Here is a 21,799-nt window from a genome sequence, read left to right as displayed (position 1 = left end):
AATGAGGTACTAATCACTAGAATTGAGTGAGTGCATTAGTGTGACATTAATGACAAATAAGTGTGTAAATTCTAAATTGCGCGCGGTTTAGAACACACATTAGCATAAAAGCTATGCCACTAAAGAAGCATGTACTTCACTAATCCTAGTGTGCTTGAGATGCTTTAAGTAAACTTGTAAGGTAAAACAAGCATTAAAAAAGCATGAAAGCATTCAAGATAAAAGCATGTGGATGCATATAATCATGAAACACAATGCATTAAGGTAAATACTCAACATCATCCATCAAGAAATTGCCTAGTCAAAAGATAAGGTTAAAATCACATAATGGCCAAATCATGCAATTCAAAAGGATTTAAGAGCTTGAAGGCAATGTCATGTACTTGGTATTCACAAAAGTGAAGCATGAAGAACTTAAAACCAAGTAGCAAAATATAACCTCAATCATAGAATCCAACAAAGATTATAAACATAATGATGTTAAGATAACATCCCTTTTTAATACTCAGCAGCAATTAATGGTAAACAAGAATAACAATCCAACACTTACAATGAAAAAGAGAAAATGAAATGAAAACTAACTAAAACTAACTAATCAACTAACTAACTAACTAATTAGTTAACTAAAATAAATAGTTATCAATGGTGTTTGGGAGTGTTGGATGAGGGGTAGAAGAAGGGAAGAAGAAAGGAGGAGGAAAGAAATGGAAAGAGGAGAAGAAAAGAGATGTGTTGAAGGAAGGATATCCACGCGTACGCGTGCATGGCGCGCGCGCGCGAATGGTGGCGCAATGGACGCGACGCGTACGCGTACATAGCGCGTCCGTGTCGATGGCTTATTTCAAGAATGACGCGTACGCGTCATGTGCGCGTACGCGCGTGTTGGTTTGTGCGAAAGGCACAATGCGCGCACAGCGTTCGCACAACTCTCGGGTCAATGTATGGAGGAATGAAATTTTGCAATCCACGCGTACGCGTACATAGCGCGTGCGCGTGGATGGTCGAAAACGCTTGATGCACGCGTACGCACGCAGTGCGCGTACGCGTAAAAGGTGCTCTGTTTTTCAAATTTTCTTTTTATGTTTTTGCACCAATCCAAGCATTCCAAACCTCCAAACAGCTACCAAAACACCATAAAACCTTATTTAACATACTAAACTACCAATTATACTCAACAAATCAACCAAAACATAAATTTAAACTAATTACCAATATGTACAAAAAGAGAAAATGAAAAGAAGTTACCATGGTGGGTGTCTCCCACCGAGCACTTTTGTTTATTGTCCTTAAGTTGGACTTATGGGGAGCTCCTCTCAAGGTGGCTTGTGCTTGAAGCTATCTTGGAACATCCACCAATGCTTGGTTCTCCATTGTGCCCCAAGATTCTTTATTTGTTGCACCAAGTGTTGATGGAGTTCTTCACAAGCTTGGGGCTCCCAAAGTTGATCCTCCTTGTGCGATCCGGGATCCCACACTTTATTTTCATACCCGTCTTGAAGTTGATCATCATTATTAGTCCATCCAGGTGGCAAGTGAGGTGAATTCTTAATAAAGTGACCAACAATCCTCCTAGAACCATCTAATTGAGCATTATTCCAACCTTTGTATCTCATGTTTGATGCATCAACCATAATGAGCCTTGACTTGCAACGCCAACCACAAAACATCTTTCTTTTACGCTTCATCCCACAAAGCATTCTAAGTTGGCCATCCGTTTCAAGCAAACCATATTCAAATGGGATAATAAAGCTAATAGAAATGAGTTTCACCCACTCAAATAAAGGTGTAGATGGCAACCTAGGTAAAAGTGATTCCAAGGGTCTTGACAAAGCGTATTCAATTTTCCTCCTCCTTTTTCTAAGGACTTCCACCTCTTTACAATATTTCTCAAATGTAATCCTTTGTTCAACAATACTACCTAAGCCTTTTTCCTTACTCAAATCATAAATGGGAGGATGAGAGAGATTTACCTCCACAACGCTTTCAAATTCAACGGGAGAAGGTTCTTCATGCTCAAAGGATTCTTTACCACTAAGACTTGATGCTTGATCTTCCTCACTAAGGGAACTCAATTCTTGCTCTATCCCATCCAAGTCTTCATATGGAATATGCCTTGGAAGGTGTGAACTTTCCTCCCTAGCATCAATTTCAATCATCTTGGTGGGGTTTTCTTCAACTCTATGTTCCCAAGGTGGTTCCGCATCTCCTAAGTCTTCAACCACTTCTTTCTCTTCTTCAACAATTGTAGCTTCCTCCAATTGTTCCAATACAAAGTAACTTCCCTCATTCTCCACCAATATCTCCTTCATGTTATGCTCTTCATTTGTTTCTCCACATGTAGCCATGGGAGTTCCTTGAGTATTCAAGCATTGGGATGCTAACCGGCTTACCACCTTGTCTAAGGCGGCCATGAATTGTTGCACATTCCTTTTCATCTCCTCTTGTCCTTGAACAAGAACTTCAAGGATGTCATCCATTGGAGGTTGGGGTGGATGGAAGGGTTCATCAATTTGGGGGAAGGATTCATAGTAGGAAGGTGATTCTTCTTGGTAGAGTTGTGGTGGTTCAATATTTTCCATTCTTTTCACTTGTTGCACAACATACTCCATGGTTGCTTGAAATTGATCCAATGCTTCCTTGAGACGATCCCTTGACTCTTGTTCCTCGTGGATATCATGAGTAAGATCATATGGCTCTTGGATCGATGGACATGAGTATTCTTCCATGGGAGGTTGTGGTGGAAAGGAATATTCATCTTGTGGTTAAAAATTTTTGTACATTGGAGGTGGTTCATCTTGAAAATGTTGATGTTGGAGTGGTGGTGGCTCTATATGTGGTTCATATGGCTCATATGGTTGTTGTAATGGTGGATATGGATGAGGGTCATATGAAGGTGGTTGGTGAAAAGAGGCTTGTGAGTGTGGTAGGTGGCTATGTTGAGGGTATGGCTCATAGGTGTATGGTGGTGGTTCTTGGAAGTCACAAGGGGACTCACCATAACCATTGGATTGGTATGCATCATAAAATGGCTCTTCTTCATAGTGCATAGGTGGAGGTTGTTGCCATGAAGATTGATCATATGCATATGGCTCCTCCCACCTTTGGTTATCCCATCCTTGATGCATATCTTCATTGTAGCTCCCATTTCCTACAACATAGTTGTAATCACACTCATAGCCAAAGTGAGAATTCATGGTGAAAAGAGAAAATAAAATTCAAAAGCTAATAGCAAAATAATGAAACAAAGTCCTAAACTAGCAAAGACTAGCAAACAATCCAAAAAATAAGCTATTCACAATATTTACATATATACAATAACGAATAACATAACACCATTGCAATTCCCCGGCAACGGCGCCATTTTGATGAATGGACTTTTGTGTGGTTTAGAATTCTCAAATGAAATCTCGTTGCAATATAGTTTCTAAACCAACAATAGTCCTTTCATACAAAAATTGTGTTTGTCACAAGTAACAAACCCCTAAATTTATAAACCGAAGTATTGAACCTCAGGTCGTTCTCCCTAGGAATTGCAACAAAGTGTCTTGTTATTGGTTATGGGTTGTATTTTGGGATTTTTGGGATAAGAGACATGAAATATAAATGGCAATGAAAATAAACTAACAACTAAAAAGGTCTTGGCAAAGGTTGGTGGTCAAGGATCTCTATCCTAATCACTAACCACAACATGAGAATTGGCAAGGATCAACCCCACTAAGTCATCCTCTAACTAATAAAGAAAAGTCAACTGAGCTATGTCAATCCAAGACCATAAGTCCTAGTTCTCCACCAAATCAATTAGTGAGATCTAGCGTTAATGGCTCCCAATCGTCAATCACTTGGACATTAGTAACTCAAGAGTTCCTAAGTTACCTTCCCAAGCCAAGAGTACTAAAATCTACTCTAAAATCCAACCAAGCATTTTATCAAACACTTGGAAGGCATAAAAGAAAAGCATAGTAAAATTGCAAGGAAAGTAAATCTACACTACTCAATTACAAGGAATTAAATACAACAAATCAAATGAACAATAAAGAGACATGAATCATAAATTGCATTGAAATGAAAATAGAAGAACAAAAATGCATCAATATAAAAGTAGAGAATAACATGAATTAAATGCAAAACTAGGAAGAGGAAAGGTAGAAGAAGAATAATTACATAAGAAAAAGTAAATCAAAGCATGAAATTAACCTAGATCTAAGAATTCCTAATCTAGATCTAACCTACTCCTAATTCTAGAGAGAAGAGAGAGCTTCTCTCTCTAGAAACTAACTAAAAGCATGTGAAAACTAAAATAAAACCAAACTAATGACTAGATCCCTCATTCCCCTTCAATCCTTGGGTCAAATAGCATCAGAAATGAGTTGGATTGGGCCCACAAGGCTTTAGAATTCGCTGGCCACTAATTGCTTTAAGTGGATCATATGGCAGCAACGACGCGTGCGCGTACAGTGCGCGCACGCGTCCTCATACCTATAGCAACTATGGCAAATCTTATATCGTTTCGAAGCCCCAGATGTTAGATTTCCAACGCAACTGAAACCGCATCATTTGGACTTCTGTAGCTCAAGTTATGGTCGATTAAGTGCAAAGAGGTCGGCTTGACAGCTTTTGTGATTCCTTCATTTCTTCCTAAGTTCTCCATTTTTACATGCTTTTCCCTCATTCCCTTGATCCAATCTTGGTCTCCTAAATCTAAAATCACTTAACAAACATATTAAGGCATCTAATGGAATCAAGGTGAATTAAATTTAGCTATTTCAAAACCTCAAAAGCATATTTTCACTCTTAAACACAATTAAAAGAGAAATTATAAAACCATGCTATTTCATTGGATAAATTTAAAAAAAATGTTTAAACCGGCCCTAAATTCAACACAAGATAACCATAAAAATGGAATTTATCACAAGCCTGTGTCGCTTTCTTTTCTCTTTTCTCTTTTCTCTTTTCTCAAATCTGGTTTCGTTCCATTCCATTCCAAGCTCAACCGCACACGCATCCTAATCAAATCAAACAGGGTCGCAATTCTTTAGAATTCTACCAAATTGCGCGTCACTTTGCAGCATTAATTTCCTGCTTCCAAATTCCCATCACATTGAATCTCGCCACCATCATAAAGGTTCCTGCTTTTTCTTCACCATTAATCAAAATTACTTTTTTTTCCCTTTTAATTTCATTATGGAAATTCCAATTTTGTGGGAAAAATTGGACATTTTTTAAAAAAGGAAAAATTATCTTATCTTGTTGCATGTTTAGTCAGAATTTGTTACCATTTGTGTGTTGGTTAATATGGCAGAGCTGCACATGAGGTTTGATCTCATTATCAAGCAGTATTTAGTAGTTACCTGAATCTCCTATGTGATTCCCATCACTTGAACATTGTGTTTCATGATTAAAATTTAGGTATTTTGTCTATGGTCTTCTTGAAAGCTTTCATGCTTCAGTGTTTAGGATAGAGCTTGGAGGTGTTTGATGAAGGGCATGGCTTGGAGTACTACATCTAAAGGTTCTTCCATAATTTCTTCGAATCGAAAGCCGATTTCGTGGATTGCAGTTTTAGTAGGAGTACTTGCAGTTTTCTTAATTTATGCTTCTTGAGGACTTGTATCATACCCTATTGGATTCACTGTTCATAGTCATTTTTATGGTGTAGATAATACAGCAAAGATAGATGTGTCAGTACCTTCAAAAAATGAAAATTCTAAGGATGCTCAATTGAATAGAAGTTCAGATCTTGTTGATAATAAATAATCTTTGGATCTAGATTCTCCCATGGTTTCGTCTGATCAATCTAATGGTAGCAGTATAGAACAAACTGATAGTAACTCAAACTCACAAGCAGGGTTGAGTGAGCAGACATCAGAGCAATCTCCGGTTAACAAGGAGGTGAATGAAATAGAATCTACTGATAGAGCGGGTTCTGATTTGCAAGAATCTTCAACTTCATTTGATGGAAGTAAGGATGCAGTCAATAGTAGATTGCCTTCTAAATTCGATTCACAGGTTGATATGGTTTCGACGGCAACTTTGCCAGTGGCTGGTAATGATACAAGTATTGTTAAAAATGAGGAACCGGCCTCTGTGGATTTTATCAGTCAGTCCGGTGCAGCTGATGAGGAACCCATGTCATCTAGTAATTCCACATCAAAGACAGTTCCAGAGGCAATAGAGAAGCATGATAGCGCATCTTCTGCTGGTTCAGCTAATCCAGGTTGCAGTTGTGATAATCATATTGTTTTATTGTATTACTCTTTGATTTATATAATCAATTACAACATAAAATTGTTTTTTTTTTCTTCGCCACTTTTGGGAACACATTGGAGCATTAATTTCATTATTAGTTTAATTTTATTATTATGACTTGGAACATGCTTATGAAGTGATTTATGTGTAATACTTGTTTATTATGTGTCCACTTAACTTAATGAGGAGAATATGGATTTAGTATTCAACATATGTACTACATACTGCCTCAAACATTAAAGTTTTTCTATCATAGAGTATAGGCTTCGGTAGGGAGAAAGAGATTGAAATAGTATAGCCAGAAAATCATTTTTTTTCTTTTCCCTGTATAATAAGATGGCTGTAGCAATCTTACTATTTATATATTTCTGTGACTCCTATAATGAAGGCTTGAAATTAGATTCCTTGCTTTTACTTGTATAACTTGATGCTAGTATGATTTCATAGTAAGCGCTCTTTCAGTTTGATCTTTGTTTATGTTATAAATTATGAGTTAATCAATAGATTTGTGAAAATTATTAGATATCTTTTAGGTTGAGATAGGATAATAAAACTAGTATTTGTATCTTATTACCAAAAACTGTGACTGTCATATAGCCTTTTTTTTCCAAAATCATTTTGGTTCGAAATACTATGTATATCTTTGGTGATGTTTAATTGGTTTTTCTGATTGGATTTTGTAGAGTGCGATTTGTACCATGGAAGCTGGATACACGATCCATTCCATTGGGACCATTATATAGAAATGATACATGCCCAGTAATTACACAGATGCAAAAGTGTCAGGCTAATGGGAGGCCTGACAAGGATTATGAGAATTGGCACTGGAAGCCATCTCAGTGTGACCTCCCAAGATTTTGATCCAAAGAAATTTTTGGAGTTGATGAGAGGGAAGACCTTGGCATTCATTGGAGATTCAGTTGCAAGAAACCAGATGGAATCATTGCTGTGATTCTCTCTGGCAGGTTATTTCTTTTTAATTTGTGTATCTGCGTTGAATGGAAAATAAAATGATTCCTAGATAACAGGGAAATTCAATGTTTTGCGAATTTGTCATTCTATTTTATCATGGTTGCTTTTGATATTAGTATATTAGATTTATAATATTATCCATAAGGTTGGCCGAGCCCGAGAAACACATAACAAACTGTAGTTTGTCCACTTCGTAAGACAGCAAATTAAAGACATGGAATAGAAAAAGGAATTCTGTTTCAAGGAAGAACCTCAATAATCCTTTAAAGAAACCGAAGGGATGAACTTGGCCTTGTGATGGGGAATTTGATTAGTTAGGATTTAGTATAAATAGGAGGGAAAACACAGTGGGGTAAATCAGCCATGGAATGGAGTGAGGAAAGATTAAGAGAGTAGTGGTCCCCCGAAAATCCTCTCTAGTAGTTTCATGTGCTGTGCTCATCTTGATCAAGAACCATTAGTGAACAGAATAAACTCCTGATTTGATTTTGATGATCTGAACCAATTCCGTCATATAACTGCTGAGCTGATGTGATGTTACTATCAGCCTTTGAACATAGTTTACGGATATTAATTGATCTGGATTATCTGAGGAAGTCAGTTATCTATCACATATTACGGGTGCTTAATTTTAAGTATCATTCTGGCTACTAGGTCAAGAATTGTCTTCGTGTGGCATTTGAGCTGCAGCTGCAGCTGCACCATGCTATGTTCATGATCAAATTCAATGATTTCCTTGCATAGAATTTACTTTATACTTGCATACATACATTATATGCGTGCTTGTTTTTGCAGGGTGCATGATAATGTGCATTCATTTTGCATAGTGAGAAGGCTAACTTATAAAATGATACTTTCTGGTAGAGGTACCGAAGAGTCGGGGAAATCGTAACATGCAACGATATTATTTCAGGTCCACATCTGTAAAGATTGCACGGATGTGGTCTTCGTGGCTTCTCAAACATTATCCTGAGCCATTTGATTATGCCGAGGCTGGTGTGGATAAGCTCCATCTTGATGCTCCGGATGAGAAGTTGATGGAATTCCTCCCAATGTTTGATGTGGTTGTTCTTTCTTCCGGTCATTGGTTTGCCAAGAAGTCTGTGTACATTTTGAACAACGAGATTGTGGGCGGGCAGTTGTGGTCGCCGCCCAAATCTCATCAGGACAAAATGAAGATTAACAGTATTCAAGCATACGATATATCTGCTGAAACGATTCTTACTTCCATTCTTGCGCATCCAAAATACAAGGGGCATACAATTGTGTGCTCTTACTCGCCGGATCACTACGAGGGTGGTGCCTGGGAACACGGGTGGATCGTGCACGGGGAAGGTGAAGCCTCTTGGTCCGGGCGAACTGGGGGAGAACGAATTCACAAATGTCATGCATGCACAACAGGTTAATGGTTTCAACCGTGCTATGCAGAATGCAACAAATGCATCAAGGTTGAAGTTAATGGATATCACTGAAGTTTTTCAGTACAGGCATGATGGCCATCCTGGTCCATACAGGAGCACTGATCCAAATAAGATCACAAAGCGTGGACGGGATGGAAGGCTGCCACCGCAGGATTGCTTGGATTGGTGCATGCCAGGCCCTGTGGTCTGCTGTGGATACCTGGAATGAGCTCGTGATGGAGATCATTAGGCGAGAATATGAAGGTTCAAGTGCATCGTGATTGGTTGAGTGACTCGGTAGGAAATGAAAGTTTCTTGGGGAGAGACAAAAATAGTTAAGTTGTATTACTTGTATATTTTCATAGAAGAAAATATTAACATTGTAGAGATAGAGGAATGCTAGAGGGCCAGCAACTTTTGTGATTTGTAGCCATCAAATAGCCATCAATGATGGTTTTAATAGTGTGAGATTGGTGTGAGATTTCATCCAATGGTTCACTTTTCTTTGCTGGTTACATGCTGGCTAGAATTTAACAAAGTTGCTGGTCCCCTAGACTTTTCCGTAGAGAAATTAATTTATTTGTATTTGGGTTCGGCTGATAAGCTATTTGCTTATTCCTTAACCCTCAAAGGCCATTAGTACACCTGATATGGCTACGTATGTAATTACCAAGTTTTGATTTTTAATATACCACATCATATTTTTTTAACATCAGTTCGCATTATTTTATCTGATATTTTTGGTAGTGAGTTTTAGTGGTTTAATGGTTTTGTCACCAAGGCTTATCATCTTAAGTTATCAAAGTTGTAAGCCTTTCCGAGAAACATATATTACTTTTTATTTTTAATATTGGAGAAGAGTATTGTTTATACAAAAAATTCTCTAGGTCAAATTTGTATTTATACAAAAAAATCTAACGGTAATGCTAATGTAGTGTGTCGGAGGAAAAAAATTTTTGTCGAAGGAAAAAATTTTTCTGATGTGCTGAAGAGACGCGGCACTAGAGCACGGGTGACGCGCTTCTACATTGGTAGACAACTTCTGTGTCAAAAAGTAGAGTGAGTAAAATATGTCAACATTATGAATGTTAATTACATTAGACTAATTTGCTTTGAAGTTTTAACCATGATAATTTATTTGTTGGGTTTTATTGGTTTTGCAAGGCGTTCAGCTTTAAAATTTTTGTGAATATTATCTAGCAAGTAGAAATTGGTCCATGAAATAATAAATTAAAATAATAATAACAACAGCAATAATATCCTTCTATAATAATAATAATAATAATGCCTGATAACAAGGAAGAGTTAGGATATCACTACCCAAATCTTTCTTTTTTTGCCGAAATTTATATATATATAACTTGTATAATAATAAAAAATAAAAATATTTTTAGTTTTAAAAAAATATTCAAAATTAATTACTAGTATTATTTTTATTATATTTTTTTATTTTTAAGTTTATATTTTTTCATGAAATTAGTAGATGAAAGTCTATTGGATAATTAAAATTTGTGCTGAAAAATTTTGGTTTTGTTAAATTAGATGAAACGTATTTTAAAAAAAAACAATATTTAACGAAACCAAAATGTTCCAGAAAAAATTTTAATTGTTCAATAGATTTTCATCTAATTTTATAAAAAATTATAAACTCAAAAATAAAAAGAAACATAATAAAAATAACATTATTCATTAGTTTTGAATAATTTTTTTCTTTTGAAGCAGGGATGAATTTAAAAGAGAGCAAGTATAAATTTTTTGAACAAAGTTAACAATTTTAAGTATTTAAAGTTATTATATATTATATAATTTTATTTAAAAAATAGAGTAAGTAATTATCTTAGATAAATAATTAAATTATTAAACTCAAAAGCAAGTAATAATCCTTAAATTGAGATAAATATTATTTTCAATCATTTTTTTATTAAATAAATTTCTAAAATTTTTAAAATTTAAACTTTTTTTTCTTTTTTTTAAATATTTTTTCTCTTAATTTTCACACCTATTATCATATAAAAATACTTTAATATTTATAATAAATAAAAAATCTTTATATATTATAGTACATGCATGAAAGTAAATTATTTTAAACTTTATTTATTTTTTTCATGATATTAAAATTATAACGTATTAAGTAACTTCATTAAAATAATTATATTTATATAATTTATTTAAAAATATATTTTAAATGCATATAACAAAGTTATTAGAATAATTTATTTATATTATTTTATAGCATATTTGTTTATGATATGAAGTATAAAAATATAACTTATTGTTACAATAATATTCAATAAAGTAAACTAATAAAAAAATAGATAATTTTTTATATTTTATTGAATCCAAAATAAAAATATATATATATAAGAACTAAGATAATTTTTTTATGTAACAAGCACTTATTAGTATCTTTTAATTAAAAAATATTAATTATGATTATATATATTACTAAATATATAATATTTTAATTTTTAACTTATCTTTTACTAAATTTTTGGATTTATGTTTGTTTTGAAGGTAAAAATATATTTATTATTATATAAGTTAAATATGAGAATATATATAACAAAAGTATAGTTTTAAATAAAAATTAAATTATTATTATTATTATTATTATTATTATTATTATTATTATTATTATTATTATTAATTTGAAAGGATATTATTGTTGTTATTATTATTATTTTAATTTACTATTTTATGGAGCAATTTCTATGATCCTATCTGTTGGATAATATTCACAAAAAACCCAAAACTGCCAAAACTTTTCAAAATCAATAAAGCCCAACAAATAAATTATCATCATTAAAAGTAAATTAAACTAATATTATTAATATTCATGATGTTGACATATTGTACCAATTTTACTTTAACACAGAGCTTGTCTACGAGTATGGGAATAACACTAACACGCGTCACCTCTTCTCTAATGCCACGCCTCTTCAGCACATGAGGAAAAATGTTTCCTTCAGCACGGTAGAATCTCCCAAAATCTAAAGATTAGATTTTGTGTACTCATCAAATTTCATCATAAAATCCAACTCTCAAATTTTTTTATATTTATATTAAGAAATACATTCAATCTACTTATATTAGTGGATAACACATTATATTTATCCATCTCTAAAAATATTAGTCTATACAGAGTAAATAGTTATTTCTGATCATGAAAGATTCAGACGCTGATAAAATTGATCATAAAAATTTGAAACTAAAGTTATACCCATACAAGATAAGTTTTGCTAATAATTCTGTAAATACTCCTCTCCTTTCCTCTTCCTTCTTCGTATTCCTTCTATAACCACCACCACTTCCGCAGCAAAATCTACCATCCCAACAAATGTACTCCTCTGAATCGAATTCATTTTCCTCTATTTGATCTTCTCCTCTACTTCTCGGCAAAAGAGAAGGAAGGTTTCTTGTTTGAAATGCAGCAGAAGATGAAATAAAGAAAAATGAATTCGATTCAAAGGAGTAGAAGAGTAGATCTGTTGGGATGGTGGATTTTGTAGCGAAGTAGTGGTGGTTATAGAAGGAAGATGAAGAAGAAAGAGGAAATGAGAGGGGTATTTGCGGAATTATCAATAAAAATTTAACAATTGGTCATTTTTGTCAAGAAAAACTTATCTTGTATAGGTATAACTTTAGTTTCAATTTTTCATAGTTAGTTTTATATCGTTTGAAATCTTTTATGGTCAGAAATGACTATTTACTCTATATAGACTAATATTTTTAGAGATGGATAAACATAATATGTTATCCACTGGTATAAGTAGATTGATTTTTTTTAATATAAATATAAAAAATCTGAAGGATCCTTGGAGGAGTAATATGGAGGCCTTCCAAAGTTCTCTTAGGTAGCATTTGTTGAGTTAGAGTCTGGTACTTAAATTTCTGTCACCGTCTTCAAAATTTTAGTATTTCAGTAACTCCAAAAAATAGGAACACTGGAGACAGAAAAATTTAAAGACAAGGACAGAAATTTTAATTATAATTTGTACCTAAATTACCCCATTCTAATTCAATAATTCCAAAATTACCCTTAATGTAAATCAGGGCTTCTTGATCAACTCTCGTGACTCCATCTTCTCATTCTTCTTCAGAACAGCCACTGTAGCCGCTCAAGCATTCTTCTTCAAGAACAGCCACCGCGTCGCCGTTGGCCTCGCCACCGCTAGGTAAGTGATTTTCCTCTTGCAAGTTCATCTTTGTAGCCCCCATCTTCTCATCTCCTCTTTTTCTCCTTCACAGGAAAAATGGAGGAAGGTAGTTGTCGCCTCTCCCCGGCTGCTGTCGACCTCAACCATCAACTCCTCGTCCGAATTGCTCTGACTCAAGTTAGTTCTATACAAATGTTGTTTAATTTACTGATTCCTTTCATCTTTTCTGTCATGCTATAATCTGTGGATTTTTTTGTGACCTAGCATTGGGACTTTTCTCTTCTTCTGATAATCAGTTTGATTTGTGGATTTAACCATTATTTGTGTAATGCTTAAATCAAATTTGTTTGTGTTTGAAAGGTGTATTTGTACTCAGAACCTCTTTGCTTGGTTTGTCATTATTTTGTTAATGGTGTGAAGTAGTAGCATTGAAGTTAAAGAAATTCTTTGCCTGGTGTGGATTTGTTCGTGACCTAACTAATCCATTTATTTTATCTTTTATAATTAATGAGTATATGATGTTTACTTCCTTTTAAGTGCCACTAATTGGATCATTACTCAATTCGTTAGCCTAACTACATCTATTTGTTGATTTCATTCTGGATTATACTTTTTTTCCAATTTTTTCATGTCTGCAACTGCTATTGTTCCATGTCTACACAGAGCTATCAAGACTATGTGTTCATTTTTAGGCCACAATTCATGTGTAGATGGTGTGTGCATCTTCAAATGCATTACTTTCATTTTATTGGATATAATATTTATTTATTTAATGCACCGTGTGTTGATTAGAATGAAATTAATTAGCCAATTAGAACCCATTTTAATAAGTTTCCAGGTCTATGTTTGGTTTCTAATAATAATTGTGGATTAGTGCAGTTTTATACCTCAATAGGTGCAGTTTCTACATCAAACCAAACTCAATTACCCAACCATTAACATCTCTATTGCTGACTAGTGCTGACTAGCACAAAAGTAGGAGTGATATTTTCGTTGTGCATAAATAAAAAACTTATTTAACATACACAAACAACATTTTGGTTTATATATTAGAACTATTGCTAGGTAGGCTACGATTCCTAACATATCTAGTTGAGGGGAAGAATGTTTGTTCTCTAAACTGGTAAGTGAAATTGTTGAATGTACATGAAATCATATAAATATGCTTGATATGGCTTAGGTGATAATGACGGCACAGTTATTTATGTCAAGTGTGAACCACTTCACATTTTAATTACCAAATCTTCTTTTTTGCCTTTTGGAAGAGTTTGATGTGCTTAAAGTACCTGAAAAAGTCACTTTCAGTATATGAAATGAGAGAAAAAAATCGATATTATCATTTTTATTGTGTTTCTATTGTATTTCCTATTTAGATTTTCACTTGAAACTAAATTAAAATTGAGAAGTAACTAGAGTTACATGTCTTTTGATTCCAATTTCTTATTCTTGTTTTTAGTTCTAAAAAGATATAGCAAATTTTGCATGAAGAAGTGTCAGATTTATTTGAATGTTTATGCGGCGTTTATTGTAATGACTTTACTAGGAAGAAATAAAACGGTCGAAAATTATTAAGTGCTGCGTGTGTTTTTATGAAAAGATGAGATCCAAGCATGAAGATTTGATATTGTTTTTTGTGCTTACGTTATTTGTTTACTTTAGGGATAGAAGTAGTGGCCAACTGTCGTTAGGTGGAAGAATGAATAATAGAATTAGACGTGAGGCTTTAGAGCGTATTGTTGGTGAGGGTGATAGGAATTGTATCTCGGAGTTGAGAATGAACACAAATACTTTTTTAATTATCTTAGCGCATCACAAAAAAAATCGTAGTCTGCAGGTTAGATTTTGTAGGTCCAGAGAAATAGTTAGTAAATATTTAAATAAAGTTTTAAAGGCTGTTATATGTATTGAAAGCATTTTGTTTTCCAAGGCTACACCAGTTGAAGAGGATTGTATTGACCCCACATGGAGAAGGTTTAAGGTAGAGCTTATTCAATATTGTGTATGATTTTTTTTACCTGAAGGATTCTATATCTGAGTATCATAACTTTCTATGGATGATAGAGTTGCTTGGAAGCATTAGATGGCACTTATATAGAGGTGACAATCCCGAGTCTGAAAAGGCAAGATATCGAACAAGAAAGGGTAAAATCTGCAACAATGTCTTAGGAGTGTGTAACCGGGAGATGGATTTTGTTTATGTACTCAGTGGATGGGAGGGATCAACATCTGATTCACGGATACTTCGAGATACAATAACTCGTCGTAATAGTCTTAAGATACCCCACGGTAATTATGCCATCTTTGGATCTAAGCCTATACATATAGCTGGAGTTCACGATAGTTAAGCTTACGTTGTTTGCATTACTTGTCTATAGGTAATTACTATTTAGTTGATGCTGGTTACACAAATGGTCCGGGGTTTCTAGCACCGTATAGAGGCATTCGATATTATGTTAGAGAGTGGGCCCAAGGAGTACGTGCACCTTGCAATTACCAAGAATATTTTAATAGGATTCATTCTTCTGCCAGGAATATTATTGAGCGATGCTTTGGTTTGTTGAAGAAGAGGTGGTCAATCTTAAGAAACCCTAACTTGTACCCTCTAAAGACACAAACTCAAATAATTATTGCTTATTGTTTGCTGCAAAATTTTATTCGAAAGAGTATGGATATAGATCCGGAGGAGCAAGGTAGCATATTGGATGAATTTATGCCTGATGGAGATGAAGCACAGGACGGAATGATTGATGTGGTTGAAAACACAAACGAGTGGACACACTGGCGTGACAACATAGCAACTGAGATGTATGAAGAGTGGCGAACAAGTCGTATAGAGTAGAAATAGCTTAATTTGTGTTGGAGCAGAGTAACGAACATTATAATCGATTAAGTAGTGTTGTAATAGCACCATTTTAATTTGTAAGACTTGTTGTGAAGGGAAACATTGTAATAGCAACCTTTTATTTGTAATAGCAACTAGTTACAAATTTTGAAATAATATATACTAAGTTACAAATTGAGAAGAATGGCACGTACCCATTCCTTTCAAAACATGCTATAAGGTAAATTCACTTGACATGAATCGTGTCTAAACCCAACCCATTTATGCTTAAATATCTTTTGATCCCTTTCGAGTAAATTACTTAAATTAAATTACTCACAGGTTGCAATATTATCACAACATAAAACAACTTTCTTCAATAATAAAATGCATCATACGTGCAAATTTGACTAAAAATAAGTTTATACACATACTGAAACATGTATTCATTTTATTTTTTAAAAAAAATTACACAATTTGTCGCATGCCTGTTTCAATCCAAAGGTCAAACTACAACTTAAACAACAATACTATGACCAAGGCAATACAGACTACAGAAACAACAAGTTGAAGGAATGCTAACAATTTCAGAAACAAAACATCAGTATGCAGATTTTCAACTCGTTCGATCGACTTTAAATTGGAATTCAGTTGACAAGAGCAATCATCTCCAACTTCAGAATGTTGAATACTAGGACCTGCCCATCTAAACTATCCACATCGTCTTACAGGACAGGCATAATACTTTCTACCCGGGTTGGCAATGCTATTTGAGACTTGCAACGGAGCTCTTAAACCACACTAACAAAACCGTTCGTGTGTTACATTGCCGCTGTCATAGGAACCACTTGTAGATCTTCTACTTATAGAAGCAATTGTTAACCAGGCTGCTATACATTTAAGAGTAAGCAAAAATCAAAACAGCGATCAAGAAATAGTAACACAACACAAGATTCAATCAATTAGTCCAAATAAAATTATTTAATAGCTAATCAAAACAAATTTTTTTACAGATTTCAGATTGAATAGCTAGTTAAAACAGCGATTAAAAGTAGTTACACAACACAAGATTCAATCAACTAGTCCAAATAAATTATTTAATAGCTAATCAAAACAAATTTTCTTACAGATTTCAAATTGAATAGCTAGTCAAAACAACGATCAACAAATAGTAATACACCACCGGATCATACTTAATCTTGTTAATCAGACAAATCAGTTTGAGAGAATACATTTCCAATTCAAGATAACACACCAGTGTGCACTAATTCTGATAATGAAAAAGAGTGATAATAAGAACATAATTATGATAAATAGTTTTCAAGTCATCTTCTTTGTTTTTCTATATAGTAATTATCATAAATAAATTTATAAAATTAACAATCACAAATTCACAAATCAGCAATTAACAATCACAAATAAGGTAAAAAAAATTATAAAATTAACAAATGATGAAATCAACAATCAGCAATCACAAATTCACAAATCTTAAAAAAAAGATGACATAGAAATCAGAAATATAAAGTAAATGAGGGCAAATTAGAACTTGGCTATCAGAACTTCAAAAATTTTCAACAATTGATGAAGCACAAATAAGCAATTTTAAGCAAACCAGGGCAAATATCAAATCAGAAAATGAGGGATTTACATATTTTCATCCATATGAGGCCAAATCAGAAATGAGGGATTCACAAATCAGAAAATGAGGGATTCAAAAGTGTTGTACGAAATTATCAACTTTGAACTTCACAAAATTAACAAGTAAATAAGATGAATTGACAAAAGATACCAGGTCCGTTGAGAGAGAAAGAACGAAGACCAGAGACACAGCTCCGAGACGGTGGCGATGCAAAACACGGGCGCGCAAACGGCAACAAAATCACAAACCTTGGGGAGCAACTAGCACCACGAACGTGAACCGATGGAGAATTGGAGATGCGCCGTCGTCGTTCGGACCCTTGGAGGTGCTACCGGCGGTGGGTAAGTGATGAGCGGATAATTTATACGCTTTTTGGCATTGTTTTTAGTATGTTTTTAGTAGAATCTAGTTACTTTTAGGGATGTTTTCATTAGTTTTTATGTTAAATTCACATTTCTGGATTTTACTATGAGTTTGTGTGTTTTTCTGTGATTTCAGGTATTTTCTGGCTGAAATTGAGGGACTTGAGCAAAAATCAGATTCAGAGGTTGAAGAAGGACTGCTGATGCTGTTGGATTCTGACCTCCCTGCACTCAAAATGGATTTTCTGGAGTTACAGAACTTAAAATGGCGCGCTTCCAATTGCGTTGGAAAGTAGACATCCAGGGATTTCCAACAATATATAATAGTCCATACTTTGCCCAAGTTTAGACGACGCAAACTGGCATTCAACGCCAGCTCTCTGCCCAATTCTGGTGTCCAGCGCCAGAAACAAGTTGCAAAATGGAGTTCAATGCCCAAACTGGTACAAAAGCTGGCGTTCAACTCCAAGAATGACCTCTCCACGTGTAGACTTCAAGCTCAGCCCAAGCACACACCAAGTGGGCCCCGGAAGTGGATTTATGCATCAATTACTTACTTCTGTAAATCCTAGTAGCTAGTTTATTATAAATAGGACTTTTTACTATTGTATTAGACATCTTTTGATCATTTTTAGATCTTTGGACGCCTGGTTCTTAGATCAAAGGGGCTGGCCATTCGGCCATGCCTGGACCTTTCACTTATGTATTTTCAACGGTAGAGTTTCTACACTCCATAGATTAAGGTGTGGAGCTCTGCTGTTCCTCAAAGATTAATGCAAAGTACTACTGTTTTCTATTCAATTCATCTTATTTCGCTTCTAAGATATTCATTCGCACTTCAACCTGAATATGATGAACGTGACAATCATCATCATTCCCTATGAACGCGTGCCTGACAACCACTTCCGTTCTACCTTAGATTGAATGAGTATCTCTTAGATCTCTTAATCAGAATCTTCGTGGTGTAAGCTAGATTGATGGCGGCATTCATGAGAATCCGGAAAGTCTAAACCTTGTCTGTGGTATTCCGAGTAGGATTCTGGGATTGAATGACTGTGACGAGCTTCAAACTCGCGATTGCTGGGCGTAGTGACAGACGCAAAAGGAGGGTGAATCCTATTCCAGCATGATCGGGAACCTCAGATGATTAGCCGTGCTGTGACAGAGCATTTGGACCATTTTCATAAGAGGAGGGGATGTAGCCATTGACAACGGTGATGCCCTTGCATAAAGCCAGCCATAGAAAGAAGTAAGACTGATTGGATGAAGACAGCAGGAAAGCAGAGGTTCAGAGGAACGAATGCATCTCCATACGCTTATCTGAAATTCTCACCACTGATTTACATAATTATTTCTATCCTTCTTTTATTATATAATTTTCGAAAACCCCATTACTATTTTATATCCGCCTGACTGAGATTTACAAGGTGACCATAGCTTGCTTCATACCAACAATCTCCGTGGGATTCAACCCTTACTCACGTAAGGTATTACTTGGACGACCTAGTGCACTTGCTGGTTAGTTATGCGAAGTTGTGAAGATATATTTAGACCATGGTTCTGTGCATCCGTTTTTGGTGCCATCGCCAGGGAATCAATTTCGAACAATAATTCACAACCTGAGTAACAATTTTGCATACCAGTAAGACTAGAGGATTCCTTCACCGGAAAAAGAGAGGAGAAGGGTAGAGGAGAGGATAAAGGGGGTTAGGGTTGCTTGCTGGGAAAAATGAAATTGGATTTGGGGGTTAGGGTTGTTAATTAAAATTAAAGGCATTTTTGTAATTTTAAGTTTTTAGTCTCTACTTTTATTTTAAACCAAACAAGATATTGAGACATAAATCAGTCTTGTACACTTCTACAACAAACACAATACTGATACTTATTTCTGGCTCTGTCTCTTGGTATCTGTCTCTGTCTCTTGGTCTCTGTCTCGCAAACAAACGCTACCTTAAGAATTGGAAATGTAATGTATTTGGCAATATTCAAAGGAGAAAGGAGAAAATCCTTAGAAGACTTTAGGGTATAGCATCGAGCCTAGACCTTAGCAACAATGATTTTGTAATCAGAATTCATAGTAGACTTTGGAAAGAATACGAGGAAATCTTATCTCATGAAGAAATGTTATGGCTCCAGAAGTCTAGGTGTAACTAGCTAGAGTTCAGGGACTGCAACATGAGATACTTTTATGGTACCATGCTTTCCAGAAGGCGTGAAAACAAGATTGAAGCTCTTCAAGACAGTGAAGGGAATTGGGTCCATGATAGAAATAGTTTAGGGTTAATGGCTACCTCTTTTTATTCTAAACTATATTCAGATGACTTACCTGATATCCCTTTCATTCTTCATAGGGCCTTCCCTAGTCTTAGTTCTGCTGATATTGACTCGGTCAACAGTATCATATCTCCTATGGAAGTCAGCGATTCTGTGTTTAGTATGGGCGCCCGCAAAGCGCTAGAAAGGGATGGCATTCAAGCTATTTTCTACCAGAGTAACCGGGAGGTTGTGGGTTTAGACGTGCAGATTGGTGAATCAGATGTTTCAGAACCCACAGGTCAAATCCACTGTCAACCTAAAGCAGATGAGGCCAATAAGCCTATGCAATGTGTCGTATAAATTCATCACTAAGATTCTTGCAAAGAGACTTAGAAGAGTGATGGAGGGGCTTGTTAAGCCTACTCAATGGTCAATGCAGCTTCATGCCTATCAGGCACAGCTCAGACAATATTATTATTTCACAGGAGATGATTAATTCTATGCATAACAAAAAGGGTAACAAGGGCTGGATGACTATTAAACTTGACCTCGAGAAAGCTTATGACCGTTTAAAATGGTCTTTATCAAGGATACCTTGCTTGATATAGGGTTCCTCACTCGCTTCATCGAGTTGATATGCACTTGTATTACGATAGCCAGAATGCGGGTACTCTAGAATGGGGAGTCTCTTGAGGAGTTTACTCCCACAAGAGGTATCCGTCAAGGGGACCCTTTATCTCCTTATATCTTTGTTCTATGTATGGAGAGACTTTCTCAGCTGATCTACGCTGCAATAGACCGTGGGTATTGGAAACCTATTCGGCTAAGCAGAGATGACCCTAATCTTTCTCACCTCTGTTTTGCCAATGATTTGATCCTTTTTGCAGAGGCTAGCTTGGAGTAGGCGGAAGTGATAAATAAAATCCTAGAAGCCTTCTGCAATAGCTTAGGGTAGAAGATTAGCAATGAGAAGGCAAGGATTCTTTTCTCCAAAAATGTAGGAAACACAGTTAGGGAGGATATTTTTGAAGCGCTATAATTCTCAAGAACAACTTATCTGGGCAAGTATTTGGGGGTTCCTTTGCTTCATTCTAGGGTGACCAAAGATGCATACAAAAATATCATTATCAAGCTGAATGGTTGGTTGAACAGCTGAAAAGCCTCTTCTCTGTCCCTGGCAAGGAGATCTACTCTGGTGAAATCTGTCATTTCTTCTATTCCTAGCTATACTATACAGACTGCTCTTTTACCTAACTCTACCTGTGAAACGGTTGATCGTAAATGTAGAAACTTTCTTTGAGGAGACACAGATAGTTCAAAGAAGATCTACCTCCTAAATTGGAGAGGAGTCAAAGACCCAAAAGTGTCAGGAGGTCTGGGAATCCATCATGCAAAGGAGCTAAACCATTCCTACATGATGAAGATTGGGTGGGGTCTTGTGGAAAAGAAAGACTATCTCTGGGTTAGAGTACTTAGATCGAAGTACAAGTGCGGCAATGACATCCCCTACCATTAGACGGAGAAGTAATTACTCCAATTTGTGGAAGAGAATATGTGAAACTTGGAAGGATGTTGAAAAGAACTCTATTTGGTGCATTGGCAATGGCAATCACATAAATTTTTGGGACAACAATTGGGTTCCATAGTTTAGACCACTAAGACCTTTCTCAACTCAGGTAGCGAATACTCTTAATTATGAGTCCTCTCTAAATAATTCCCTCTTGGTTTTAGGTGGCTGGGATGATGGAAAGCTGAACAAATGGCTACCAGAGAAGATTGTGAAAAAGAAATCCTGGCAATGGCCCCTCCCTTCCCGTGGAAAGGCTTGAGTCAGATCGCTTGGAATCCTTTGACAGACGGAACCTTTACTCTCAAGATAGCTTACCTAGCACTAGAAGAGAGCTACTCTCCTCCTGACCGACTGTTTAAGCTCATGTGGAATTGGA

At 35.4% G+C, this 21,799-nt stretch overlaps 1 protein-coding gene and 1 pseudogene across 10 annotated transcripts; both read left to right on the top strand.

The window, feature by feature from the left end:
• Nucleotides 1–4,918: 4,918 nt before the first annotated feature.
• Nucleotides 4,919–9,328, top strand: LOC107618741 (uncharacterized). Of its 10 annotated transcripts, none has more exons than XR_015899926.1 (5): nucleotides 4,983–5,122; nucleotides 5,448–5,509; nucleotides 5,657–6,214; nucleotides 6,930–7,211; nucleotides 8,014–9,328. XR_015899926.1 is itself a non-coding variant. In XM_088499930.1 (3 exons), the coding sequence occupies exons 2-3, from the start codon at nucleotides 5,776–5,778 to the stop codon at nucleotides 7,007–7,009; spliced, it is 519 nt and encodes a 172-aa protein (XP_088356056.1). In that variant the 5' UTR covers nucleotides 4,919–5,122; nucleotides 5,657–5,775; the 3' UTR covers nucleotides 7,010–9,328. The 10 variants fall into 10 exon arrangements, 2 of the variants coding, with proteins under 2 accessions (XP_088356056.1, XP_088356055.1); XR_015899929.1 differs by having other exon boundaries at nucleotides 4,986–5,122; nucleotides 5,407–5,509; XR_015899930.1 differs by lacking the exon at nucleotides 5,448–5,509 and having other exon boundaries at nucleotides 4,919–5,122; nucleotides 8,132–9,328.
• Nucleotides 8,070–9,109, top strand: LOC107615746 (protein YLS7-like; annotated as a pseudogene).
• Nucleotides 9,329–21,799: the final 12,471 nt, after the last annotated feature.

Source organism: Arachis ipaensis, chromosome B9 (genome assembly GCF_059453495.1).
Source record: "Arachis ipaensis isolate K30076 ecotype BB chromosome B9, ASM5945349v1, whole genome shotgun sequence".
In the NCBI taxonomy this organism is placed as follows: Eukaryota; Viridiplantae; Streptophyta; class Magnoliopsida; order Fabales; family Fabaceae; genus Arachis; species Arachis ipaensis.
The sequence above is the reverse complement of the archived record's forward strand: the minus strand, read 5'-3'. Positions and strand labels throughout refer to the sequence as shown.